Here is a 13,232-nt window from a genome sequence, read left to right as displayed (position 1 = left end):
AAAAAAAAAAAAAAAAAAAAAAAAAAAAAAAAAAAAAAAAAAAAAAACAAGAACTGTATGAGAAACTGAATAACAAACGATAAGTTATTCTTAGTTTTTTTTGCTAAACTGTAAATATCATTAGAATAGTAATGAAATGTTTGGCTCACACAAGATAGCCTATTGCTTTTGATTCCTTGGCAAAAAGAATAAAAACAAGGAAATCAACGTTGGGAAATCACAGAAAGTGAGATTTAGACTAGCCAGAACTCCATCAGACGATAGAACCGTTTTCGATGGCTCCTAGCATGAATGATATTCCTGATGTCCTTATGAAGCATCCGGAAGATAATAGACGGTGGGATTGCTTGATTGTTGTGGTTGAGGTTGTTCCTTTGTCTCCAGGTATTGTAGATGACGGCTTGAGCAACGAATTTACGAAGAAGGGAGGGAGAACGCGCGGAGGAGGCTCTGATCCAGGACAGCAGTTCGGACCAGGAAAGAAAGGCACTTCTGGAGGGATCAAGCTTTTGGAAGACTAGCCGCCAAATTTCCTGAGAGTAGTCGCAGGACAGGAACAGATGGTCTCAGGCTTCATCGAATGAAAAACAGAAAGAACAATCCGCCGCTTGCAGGAGGCCCCATTTAAATAGACGCTGCTTTGTAGGGAGCCTGTTGAGGTGACACAGCCACATGTTGAACGCATGCTTCGGAATGGATCCACGAAACCAAATCACATCATGCCAATTTGTTTCCTCAGCTTTAGGCCTGAGGGATTCCCAGGTTAGGGAGGAGGAAAAGTCCTTGCATTTTGTTGAGTCCACTACCCAGTTGAAGACATCGTCTTCCACTGACAATGCCGGGAGCTCAATAGTGGTCAGGTACGCATGGAGTTCCAGAGCAGCATCAGATCTCGGTGATGGTAAAGACCAGCCAGACAGGTTACACGCGTCCTTCATAGTTGACAATTTCCTTTCCTAAAACCGTATTCGAGTTTATGATTAAAAATATATTTACCATTTTTAAGGAGCTCATCGATGAGGTCATGATAGAACTTGACACCAACTTTGCTCACTCCCTTTTCTTTTCTTCCGTCTGTTTAGATTTTAACAATTCCAAAGTCAGTTACATTATTATAAATTGATGTGCCAATTTCAATTGTATATATTTTAAATATGGAAGCTATAGATTTTTTTTGGAAATGATAGATTCACAAGATAGATTTATTTTAAACTCACGAGGGAATATTCTTGGCCACGCAATAGAAAGTCTGAAAGCGTCAGAGTTCAATCGTTTCATTAATTGGATATCTTCCTGCAAGTATAATTCAGCATACATGCATGGGAATGAATGGAATAAATCAGCATAACAACAAAATTAGTAACCTATATCCCGTTGTACGTAGTGTTTAAAGATTAATTCAAGTTCAGCAACAATGATCTCTTTAACGCGTCATGACGGCGAGTGAACTTACTAAACTTCTTTTAAAACGATCCGATATGAGATTCAGGTCTCAGTTTTTTTTTTGGTTACCCAAACTCAAAAAGTGTACTGTATTTAAGCAACAAGCATATACCTTGTAACGATGGTAGAAATCAACGGCCACGGTACCGTCATCTCCGTTACATCTAGCTGAAAAGGGACTAAAATTAATTAGTTATGATGATCAGATACTATTCCCCAAAAGTTAAACGAGATATTATATCTTTGTTATACCCTGGCATAGAGATCTCTAGATCTATGAGAGGAAAAAACAAAAAAACAATACTCAAAGGGAGAGACACGCACCCGGATATTTCTTGCAGTATATATCCCACATGTTGGACCTCGACAACCTTCATCTACCGCACCTTCAACCTAATGCAAACAATTATATTTATCGATGACTTATTCCAAAACCTAAAAAGGTTCCAGCTTAAAATTAAGTCCGTTTTATTTCAATAACTTTTTTTTGTTTCTAGTAACAATTTCATAGTTGAAAGTTGAAACATTAGAATTCTTAAACCTATATTGTAGGGGTACTATTAACCAAATATTACTTATTGCATGCGTGAAAAAACATGTATGAACCTGGTATGCAGCAGTGGCGGTACCAAATAGAAAGCCTTTCGGAAAACTTTTTCGACTAAGAGTGTCGGTTTTTGGGCACACGGGGCCATCTGCTGTGGTTTGAGAGCCGCCGACGGTTAAGATCAGAAGCAGTCCCAAGAGAGGAAATTTTGGCAACCCCATTTTTTAGGTTGTTTTTGTAAGCTCAAAGGAAAAATATTTGGTATTTTAGTGAAGTGAAGCAAAGCTCTTTAAATAGTTAGTACCTCAAACTCAATGTGATCATTACTAATGAAATTGGGAATACATACATAAATGTGAACGGTCTCTTATTATTATTTTAATTACCATGCTAGTCAGTTAATTTATTCATTGAAGATTGCTAAAGGTATATTTTATATAATTATATATATCTTATATATGTTTTCTGCAAGGAAAATTGAGGTATCAAAAATCAAATATAACAAAGGTGTGTGTGACTGTATTATCTTAGTAATGTCTATGGTATAATAATATTATATTTCAAGTGCAAGATATAATAAGAATTAATATTGATTACGTACTCTACTTCATTTGACAAGCATATGATTATTATTATGTAAATCTTATTATCTTACTCTAGTGAAGAGAAAAAAATTGCATTATTTGCATATATATAAATACTTCCATTCATATTATATGTTTATGTATATCATACTATATAGTGTACAATGCTTTTTTAACATGTTAATACTTAATACACTGATTAGCATCTAAATTATCTAATAGACTTATTTAAATTTTAATGCTGACAAGTGGATATAGTGCTTTCGGATTTGCCCACGTGATTTAATCGCGGTTGGTGAAAATGAAATCACTGGCTTATTTAATTAGTATGAAAAGAGATTATTGACAGTTCCTTCTAGAATTATTATTATTTGTTTGAATTTTTCCACGTTTAGCTTTAGCTGATTTTATTTAATTTTAAAGTTAATAATTCGTTTTGTAATACTACAAATTAAAAAACGTCACTCTTATCACTTCTCCACCATTTTAAGCTAAAAATAATACTACTGGACTGGATAGTAAATTGTTTTGCCAATTTTTTTTGCTGATAAGAGTAACATTTAGAAAACGTTTCTTACATGATACAAATAAGTTCGTATATTTTAGGTGATAATAGTAATAAATCTCTTGTCGCTGGGTCTCCATATATACTTTAAAATTAAATAAAATCATATTATCAACAAACAGTTTCTGAAAAAAAAATCTGAAACATTTTGTTGTACTCCACTGTAGGAGGTTGTGTTGTCTTATACTAGTTTGGCAAAAAAAAAAAAGGTTGTGTTGTCTTATAAACAAAAAAAACTTTAACTAACGTTGCGTTGGGTTAGCATGGTTTAAGTGTACAAGTTGGATCCATGGGATTCCCAGTTCGAATTTTTTGATGGGAGGGATGTTTTATGCCATGTGATAAAGGTATTAGTAAAGGTTAGTCATGGACCATGAGAAGATTAAGGCTTAGTCCTGAACCCCTCCTACCAAGTTAAGACAAAAAAAAAAGTTCTGAAATTTTGAATTGTTTTCAAATATTGTAAAGTTCTAAAGGGTCAAACATAAAGTGCTCTTTCATAGAGGCAGTTAATTAGGCGTTAACTCAATTAAAAGTTAGTTTTATTTTCATGTAAGTTTATAATTTTTATAAAATTTTCTACATACAATCTATCATATAAAGTTTATTATTTAAAAATTTAAAAATTATTTGTTTATTTTGTAAAGAACTAATAAGTTAACTTTTCAAGATTTCGCATATGATTCTTGATGAACACTAGTACACTACGCCAATGCCTGCAAAATATCGTAGGCTTTCAACATATATTGCAAAGAAGGTAAATATCGTGGGTTGTTCGATTTACATTTGACCTTAAATTTATGAAATTTTTAAACTACAACTCTGCAACCCTGACATCGTAAATTCTAACAAACATTTTTAAGTTTCGGCGAATATAATGCGTCATGATAGTCGTGACATGGAAAGTAAATTCACAAGGACTCATGCATAAAGGATTTGAGAAAAAATGTGACAGAAGACAAAACATATTTAAAAGCCAAGATATATACAACACAAAAAGAAAACTTAAATACGAAAATGGAAAGCTACTATAATAAGAAACAAATCAGATGAAGGTAAATCCTCAAAAGAAAGAGATTAACAAATCTAAAACGATATACTAACAAATCCTCAAAAGAGATTAACAAAGATATATTGTATGAGTCAAGAGGTATTTTAGTAAACAAATCTAAAACAAATTTGAGATTAACCTAAAAAATATTTTTTCATTTCAGATTTTTCGTTTTGTTTTTGCCAACCTTCCTTTTTTTCTTTAGTGCCTTGGTGGGGGTAACGTTTCTCTTCTTTCTACAATACATTCGTACCATTTTTGTTTGTTTGTTTGCATCTCCTATATAAACCCTATATATTATTTTTATTTTTTATCTTGAGGAATAAAAATAGTCCCGTGATTGAGTTAGATCTCTTCGTCCTCTGCTTTACCAATGAATCCAATCATATCTTCTTTGTTTACTCTCTCTTTGCTTTCTTCATTCCTCTCACTATCAACATCATCAACGCATGCGCAACAATGTCATTTTCCAGCAATCTTTAACTTTGGTGACTCTAACTCCGACACCGGTGGTCTCTCCGCCGCTTTTGGCCAAGCTGGTCCTCCTCACGGCTCTTCCTTCTTTGGCTCACCCGCCGGAAGATACTGTGACGGTCGCCTCGTCATTGATTTCATAGGTAAAACCAAACTCTTTTTCTATCTATTGACTATAGCGTTTTGCGTTTTATACTGATATGGCTTTTTTCTTGAAACATAGCGGAATGTCTTGGATTGCCATATCTAAGCGCGTTTCTAGACTCGGTTGGTTCAAACTTCAGCCACGGAGCTAACTTCGCTACTGCGGGGTCTCCCATTAGAGCTCTTAACTCCACTCTACGTCAAAGTGGATTCAGCCCATTCTCACTCGATGTTCAGTTTGTTCAGTTCTACAATTTTCACAACAGATCTCAAACTGTTCGTAGTCGTGGAGGGGTTTACAAGACCATGTTGCCTGAAGCAGACAGCTTCTCACAGGCTTTGTACACGTTTGACATGGGACAGAACGATCTTACTGCAGGTTACTTCGCTAATAAAACCGTGGAACAAGTTGAAACCGAAGTTCCTGAGATCATTAGTCAGTTCAAGAATGCTATCAAGGTTTGGTCTCTCTGTTTTTGTTCTCTGCTTTTGCTTAAAGGGTAAAATATAAAAATGTGTCGTTGACTTGTTGTTTTGTTTTTGGTGATAGAATATTTATGGACAAGGAGGGAGATACTTCTGGATCCACAACACAGGACCTATTGGTTGTTTAGCGTATGTTATCGAATGGTTTCCGGTTAAAGCATCAGACTTTGATGCACACGGATGTGTCTCTTCCTTGAACCACTTAGCTCAACAGTTCAATCACGCTTTGAAACAAGCAGTGATCGAGCTAAGAGCTTCATTAGCCGAAGCTGCCATCAGTTATGTAGATGTCTACTCTGTCAAGCATGAGTTGTTTCTTCACGCTCAGGGTCATGGTTTCAAGAGATCGTTGATTTCATGTTGTGGACATGGAGGGAAGTATAACTACAACAAGGGCATTGGTTGTGGGATGAAGAAGACTGTGAAAGGTAAAGAGATCTACATTGGAAAGCCGTGCTATGAGCCTGGTAAGGCTGTCGTGTGGGATGGTGTGCACTTCACACAGGCTGCTAACAAATTCATCTTCGATAAGATCGCGCCCGGGTTGAGCATGGCTTGCCACAGGCAGTGACAACAAGAAGAAACAAGCTTTTCTTCTTTTCTATGAGTTTGTTTTAATCCATTAGAAAGGAAACAAATCTAAGAAAACGATTTGGTTGTCAGTGATATGAACTTATATATTAAGAAAGCAATAAGAAATTTTTGGTGAGATTCATCATTTATCAACAAGAATCTACATAACCATTAAAAGTTGCCAAGGGATATGATACTATAGAGACAACTCAACAAGCATATATGCATGTAAAGAGTAAGTTGGTAAGAGTCTTCAGCATTTGTAGTGATCGAGATCTATGATCACCACTGTAACATCATCCATGTTACCTTTTTTCATAGCCAGGTTAGTGAGTTCTTTGCAAGCAGCCTTGGCCCAAGAAGACTCGGAGTCCATCTTCATTCGCCTGACCGGTGTGGTCCTCCGTAACTTTGAAAGTGGACTCCCGTTTTCACAGTGGGGTGAGGGTGGTTCATTCTCTGAGTTGTTGTAGCTACTTGGGGACTTTGCACATATTGGAGACAGAACTGGTGGTGAATCGACCAGCGAAACACGACGGAGTTTCGAAGATGGGCTCACATTGACATGGCCCTGCCCCAAGTTCTCCGCCTCACTTTCTGTAGGCGTCTTCCTCTGAGCTAGAACATGCAGCACGGTGTCAACCGCATCTTGGTTACTGACCACATCCCAAAGTCCATCAGAAGCTAAGACAAGAAACTCCATATCTTGCTCCAATTTGAGTATTCTTGTTTCAGGTTCAGCAATCACCCACTTCTTCAAGTTTGCATCTCCAATGCTTCTGGAAACAGCGAGTGTCCCATTAACTCTCCAAGCCCCTCGATGAAGATCAACATAACCTCCCTACATATCAAAAACATCAGGAGAAGTATCACAAAACAACTCTCATAAGTCTCAAGACTCTCAACACACAATTCTCAGCAAAAAGTTACCAACTTCTTCTTCACAACATTACCTGACTCTCAATTCTTAACTTTTCATCATCCCTTCCAGCTTTGTGATCAGCAGTAAGAGCCTCAGCAACACCTGCCCTGCACAAAACAGCTCTACAATCTCCCAAATTCGAGACAATCATCTCCTGATCTTGTATCAAAGCAGTAACACAGCAAGCACCACTCACAACACCCTGTGTAATTGCTACCAGTGAGTTACAAAGTAGATTGAGAAGGCAAATTCAAAGATCCTTCTTTTTTGTTACCTGTTCTAAGAAATCACGATCAGTCCTCAAGTAAGCAGCTTTAAAGGCTTCAACTTTCTCATCCTTCTCCTTACAGTTCTTCTTCATCATCTCAAGAACATGTTTGTGCAAATTCTCAGCCACAAATTCAGCAGCTTTCCCACCTCCATGACCATCATAAACTCCAAAGAAACCCTTCAAAATCAATCAATTAAACACACTCAAAGATTTCAAACCTAATCATATTCAATCAAGAGAAGGAATAAAGAAGAAGGAAAGATACCTTTTTGGAGTTACCAAGCAAACAAGGAACAACTCTGTGACTATCTTCCATAAACTTCTTCTTTCCCTTCCTGGAGACAAGACCAAAACCGTTACCACCAAGAGATACGGCGTCGTTTTGGTGAGCAAAGTCTCTGAATATGGAGTACTCAGTTCGAGCCGGTTTAATGTCAGGGATATCTAACTGGGTGGGTCTCTTCCTCCTCATAGTCAAAGGCAAGACCTTTGGGATCATCAACAAAGGGGAAGAAGAACACAAGGGTGATGATGTGTTAGCCATGGGAGAAGAAAGGTTTGTCTTTTTTTTCCCAGAGGCGAGTGTAGTAGTACTCATATCGTTGTCACAGAGCAACGGCTACGAGAACTGTGTGAGCGGAAAGAAAAGTCAATTGGGTTAAAGGTTTTATAGATGATGATGCTCTTTAGGGTTTTTTTTTGGCTCAGTCAAAATTGAAGAAAAGTTCAGATTTTTTCAAACGTTTAAATCGGAGAAAACTTTGGAAAAAGGTAAAATGTAACCGAAGAATTCAGTCGTACTTACATAAATTTTTTAGGATTTATGTCCTTTTTATTTGGTTCAATGTGTATCTTTAATTAATTAATGAAATATTAACAATAAAAACAAAAACAATATATTAGCTGGATTTTGCTTTATGTATGAGTGAGTTGTAATTTACTAATACGTGTATGCACATTTTATTACCTTAAATGATTTACTATATACAATGAATATGAGTATATATATATATATATAGTGTATGTCTTTAACAAAGAAAAATATATACGTTTATGATTCTTTATAGTTTTTACAAAAAATTAGATGACATTCCATATAATGCAATTGTTGTAATAAAAGTCATAAATTTAATTATATGAGGATATATATATATATATATATTCATATCTTATTATATAAAGCTTGATGTCAAAGTTATTCATTAACACGTGTTAAATATATTGATTAGATATTGACACGTGTCAATTTTTTTTTTTTTATGTTTCTATTTTTAAAATTTTATGTTCCTAAATCAAAAAGGAAAACTAACAAAATCAATATATTTTCAATGTATGCTAATTATATTATATGTATGTTTTCAATAAAATTTGACATGTGTAAGCAAAAACTTAATTTATTAAACATGTATATTAATCAATAAATAATGAATAACAAAGTTAAAAAGAATAACATAAGTTATTTAACATAATTTAAGTCGGATATAAGTTGTATTTGTCTTTGTAATATAAATTTTTATTGTAATTAAGTACACAAAACCTTGAAAGAATAATGAACTTAAAAAAAAATCAATACATGATGAGTATTAGTATAGTTTTACATGTTTTAATTTAAAGATTTTAATGCATGTAGTAATACGAGAAACCTTAAGAATCAAAATAGAAAAAATGAGTTTGTAGGAATGAATTTTTGGTTAATTGATGAAAATTAACAAAAGTATTACTTATGAAATTATGACATATAGAAGAATAATATTTAGGATATTTTTGGATTTCCAAATTTTTGTGGATGTTAAATGATTCTTTTACTGATTATTTTTATTGTTAAATTTAAAATGCTAACTAATATACAATTATCTCATATGATGCTCATATTGTTTTTGTTATTAAAATTTTAACTTTAATTCATGAAAAAGTGAATTATGGTTTTACGATGAAATAGATAGTTAAATGTGATTACTAAACTGAATTTATAACGATGAAGTTTGTCAACAACTGTTTATTTTTCTGTTGTATTGTTGATCTCTCGTCTGTTGTATTTTTCGATAGTTTATAATACATACATCTATTTATGTAATAATTGTATTACAATAATTCTGTGTAATGTCTTTAAAATTTACGAAAATTTGGTTTGCCAATATATGATTTAATGTTATATAAGTTGCAACTTTATATTTAAACTTGAAATATAATCATTGCATTACATTATGTTATAATATATATGATATTATTAAAGATAACAATGTTCTATTATTTACTTAGTAAAGAAACATGTTTAAGCGTAAACAAAGACATCGGAAAAAATGATATTCTAAAGCATTATACATTAATTTGTCAATCTGACTTTTTGGTTCACTGAAATTATGCATTTAATCAAATATTATTAAAAATATATACATTGTTTGATAAATTAAAATAACTCATTTTGAGTTTTCATGGATTTAAAATTAATTTTCTTTTATATTGGTTTGATCTATTTTATCTAAAAACATATACAATATCAAATCATATATAACATGTAAAATCAAAGAAAACTCAGTTTTCAAACATTCAAATCCGAAAAAGCAAAATGAAAAGAATCTTCCAAACAGTTCAATATTCATTTACTGTTAGACTTAGAATTAGATTGTTGGGAGAGATGAAATTACTTTTAGAACCTTTATACTACATCCACATGTGCCCAATTAGTGCAAATGTGGTATATATATATATATATTATTTTTTGGCAAAGACAAATGTTGTCTATATAAGCATTGATATATATATATATATATATATATATATAACGCATAATAAGTATTTTGAAAAATAAATATACATTATCATAGCATATATATGACTTGGTGTCTAGGAATTTTTTTTATAACCTGATTTGAAATATATTTAATAATAGTAATTTTTATATATAATTTTTTTGGCAGGGTTGTTTGGGAAATCCTTTACTTAACGCTGATGGCGAACTAATTGGTGTTCTATACGCAAGCCTTATTTCACTTCAAAACAAACGAAACAAGAGTGTTGAACAACTTGGTTGGTTCGCGTTGGCAACTCCAATGGATTCTGTTGCCCGACTTCCGCTAGGTGTCTAGTATATTAAATAATTTCTATTGCCCAATTTTCATTTTCATTGGATACCATCAATTTTTTTTGCTTCTTCTATTAATTGGTTTAAACAACAAATACTGACATATATGGTCTTTTATTACAAAATCAAGTATACTAAATACAGTGTTCAAGAAAGCGGTTTAGGCAGCCGCCTAGGCGCCGTCTAGGCGCTAGGCGCTCAGCAGACGCCTAGATGACCGCCTAACCCGTTTAAAATTACATACATTTTATTTTAACATTTATATGTTGTTATAAACATTTATAAACATTTACATGTTGTTAATATAACTTAAATAAATATATTTTTCTTACCGTTGTTTATAATTTATAAATTTTTTATTTTTATAACATATATTTTAATATAATTATATATAATGTTTTATGTTGTAAACGCTTAAACCGCATAAAAATCGTTTAAACTCCGACTAAGCGTTCTGGGCGCTAGGCGTTGAGTCACCGCCCAGATACCGCCTAGCGCTTTCTTGAATACCGACTAAATAAGAGATTTTCTGATATCTTTTTATTTTTATTTTTTTCGATTAAAACACTTCTAACCCCCCACACCCCCCACCCCCCCAAATCAGAAAAAGGTCTTAGAAGTTAATTAAAATGTTTTAATCAGGAAAATCAAAGTATAAATGATACTCTACGAGAAAATTTGACTCGTGATTGTGTCTCTTAACCATATCGATCGTGAGGCCCATCTATGGTCCCTCGTTCATTGCCGTCATTATATTCTAAACTCAGCTCAAGATGGTATCGGAAAGTGATACTTAAATGTAAGAAAAATTGAGTACCAAATATCATGGACGATTTAGCAACCCGATACAGGGTTGGTGTTGTTGACTTTATTTACCAATACGGACGATTCTGGTTAGCCGCCAACGACTAAAATTCTTCTTACATAATGAGACTTGTGTTAGCTAGAGTATTCTTATAAAATTTGTTGCTAACCTAAGGGTCTTTATACTCAAACTTTGATTTTGCAAAGAGAGACAGAACACAAACTTTGATTTATGTTTCCATAGGGCTTTTACAAAATTCAAATAAAACACCATACACATTCATATGGTGAAATCATAGTACAAGGGGAGCAACGAAATGGAGTAATCATGATGAACCTTTGAAGATTCCATGTAACTTCCATTAACGTATTTAAATAAGAGATCATGCTTATGATGATGCGGTGGTCTCTCTCCTCCTCGGTGCGCCACGTCAGCATCAACTAGACTCATGGTCCGTTTCTGCATACTCATCAACACGTTTTGCCACGTGTTGACTCTTGACTGTTCCTTTCCGTGAACCCCGACGTTCATCTCCGACAAGTCCTCGCTTCTCAAGCCCATCACTTCCTCTGGTTTGGCACCATCGAGGATCCAGATCAGACAAGAACAGAACCCTTTCGAGATCTCCGAATCACTGTCTGCTTTAAACCTCATCCTCCCAAACTCATCCATCTTTATCTCCAACCAAACCTGAGTCGTACACCCCGTGACTCGGTTGGCCGAGACGCGTGCCGTGTCATCTAGTGGGGCTAGATCGGCCGCGTAGTTCAAGAGACGTTTCACTCGGTCGATCGGTTCGGTTAAGGACCGGAACTCTGATACGAGGATGCGAAGCTTGTCCGAGGTTTTTGTCCCCAAGGGAGCTTCAACCGTTGCGAAAGAAAGAGCGCTTGGTGCGTTCGGACTGGAACGGAGATTAACAGAATCTCGCATGCATCTAATGGATTTAGGACAAGATCTAGGGAGTTGGTAAGAGAATCTTGGGTTCTGGGAAGCACNTTTGATTTTGCAAAGAGAGACAGAACACAAACTTTGATTTATGTTTCCATAGGGCTTTTACAAAATTCAAATAAAACACCATACACATTCATATGGTGAAATCATAGTACAAGGGGAGCAACGAAATGGAGTAATCATGATGAACCTTTGAAGATTCCATGTAACTTCCATTAACGTATTTAAATAAGAGATCATGCTTATGATGATGCGGTGGTCTCTCTCCTCCTCGGTGCGCCACGTCAGCATCAACTAGACTCATGGTCCGTTTCTGCATACTCATCAACACGTTTTGCCACGTGTTGACTCTTGACTGTTCCTTTCCGTGAACCCCGACGTTCATCTCCGACAAGTCCTCGCTTCTCAAGCCCATCACTTCCTCTGGTTTGGCACCATCGAGGATCCAGATCAGACAAGAACAGAACCCTTTCGAGATCTCCGAATCACTGTCTGCTTTAAACCTCATCCTCCCAAACTCATCCATCTTTATCTCCAACCAAACCTGAGTCGTACACCCCGTGACTCGGTTGGCCGAGACGCGTGCCGTGTCATCTAGTGGGGCTAGATCGGCCGCGTAGTTCAAGAGACGTTTCACTCGGTCGATCGGTTCGGTTAAGGACCGGAACTCTGATACGAGGATGCGAAGCTTGTCCGAGGTTTTTGTCCCCAAGGGAGCTTCAACCGTTGCGAAAGAAAGAGCGCTTGGTGCGTTCGGACTGGAACGGAGATTAACAGAATCTCGCATGCATCTAATGGATTTAGGACAAGATCTAGGGAGTTGGTAAGAGAATCTTGGGTTCTGGGAAGCACTTTTTGGTGGTCGGGAGGAAAATATCAAAGGAGGAGAAGCAAAGACCTTGAACGATGATGAAGTGTTCATGGTCCGTAACAAGGGCAATGAAGAAAAAAAAATAGGAGAAAGTAGAAGAAGACGAGAGAGAGAGAGATATTTAATGGCAATCAGAGAGGAGAGCTCTTTCAACGCGACAGAGAGGATGATGATTAGATAGATGTATAGAGCCTTCTATGACCCGCCAAAACTATTTGCATTAATTACATTTTGTTTTTTTTTTGTTAAAAGATTGTTAATGTTATTAGATTCCTATTGTATTGGAGACACATGAAATAAAATAAATTGTAAAAAAGTAAAAAAAATTTATTAGAATCAAAACTAATTAATATATTAAAAAAATAAAATTAACAGATAAGATTTTAAAAATCTAATCAAATAAGATCTATATAACTACAAATTTTATCAAAAAACATTTTCAGCACGAATCAAAATTTTT

The 13,232-nt window shown here is 34.9% G+C and overlaps 4 protein-coding genes and 1 pseudogene across 4 annotated transcripts; 1 reads left to right on the top strand and 4 right to left on the bottom strand.

Annotated features, from left to right (window-relative positions):
- The window catches only part of LOC104704719, a 4,870-nt pseudogene extending 2,659 nt beyond the window's left edge, over positions 1-2,211 (bottom strand).
- LOC104701396 (alpha-L-fucosidase 3-like) lies at positions 4,503-6,009 on the top strand. Its single transcript, XM_010417073.2, has 3 exons — positions 4,503-4,807; positions 4,888-5,267; positions 5,359-6,009. Exons 1-3 carry the CDS (start codon positions 4,564-4,566, stop codon positions 5,863-5,865), a joined length of 1,131 nt encoding a protein of 376 aa, XP_010415375.1. The 5' UTR covers positions 4,503-4,563; the 3' UTR covers positions 5,866-6,009.
- On the bottom strand, positions 5,985-7,795 carry LOC104701395 (probable protein phosphatase 2C 14). The gene is made up of 4 exons (XM_010417072.2): positions 7,326-7,795; positions 7,064-7,237; positions 6,821-6,991; positions 5,985-6,708 (listed from the first exon to the last, which is right to left on the bottom strand). Exons 1-4 carry the CDS (start codon positions 7,656-7,658, stop codon positions 6,121-6,123), a joined length of 1,266 nt encoding a protein of 421 aa, XP_010415374.1. The 5' UTR covers positions 7,659-7,795; the 3' UTR covers positions 5,985-6,120.
- Positions 11,153-11,945, bottom strand: LOC104701393 (sufE-like protein 2, chloroplastic; the record flags this gene model as incomplete). The annotated part of the gene is given in 1 exon segment (XM_010417070.1): positions 11,153-11,945. A coding segment is annotated over 1 exon segment (719 nt), but the record flags the coding sequence as incomplete, so codon positions are not given.
- Positions 11,961-12,952, bottom strand: LOC104701394 (sufE-like protein 2, chloroplastic). The gene has a single exon (XM_010417071.2). It carries the CDS (start codon positions 12,821-12,823, stop codon positions 12,035-12,037), a length of 789 nt encoding a protein of 262 aa, XP_010415373.1. The 5' UTR covers positions 12,824-12,952; the 3' UTR covers positions 11,961-12,034.

This window comes from Camelina sativa, chromosome 7, assembly GCF_000633955.1.
Source record: "Camelina sativa cultivar DH55 chromosome 7, Cs, whole genome shotgun sequence".
Classification (NCBI taxonomy): Eukaryota; Viridiplantae; Streptophyta; class Magnoliopsida; order Brassicales; family Brassicaceae; genus Camelina; species Camelina sativa.
The sequence above is the reverse complement of the archived record's forward strand: the minus strand, read 5'-3'. Positions and strand labels throughout refer to the sequence as shown.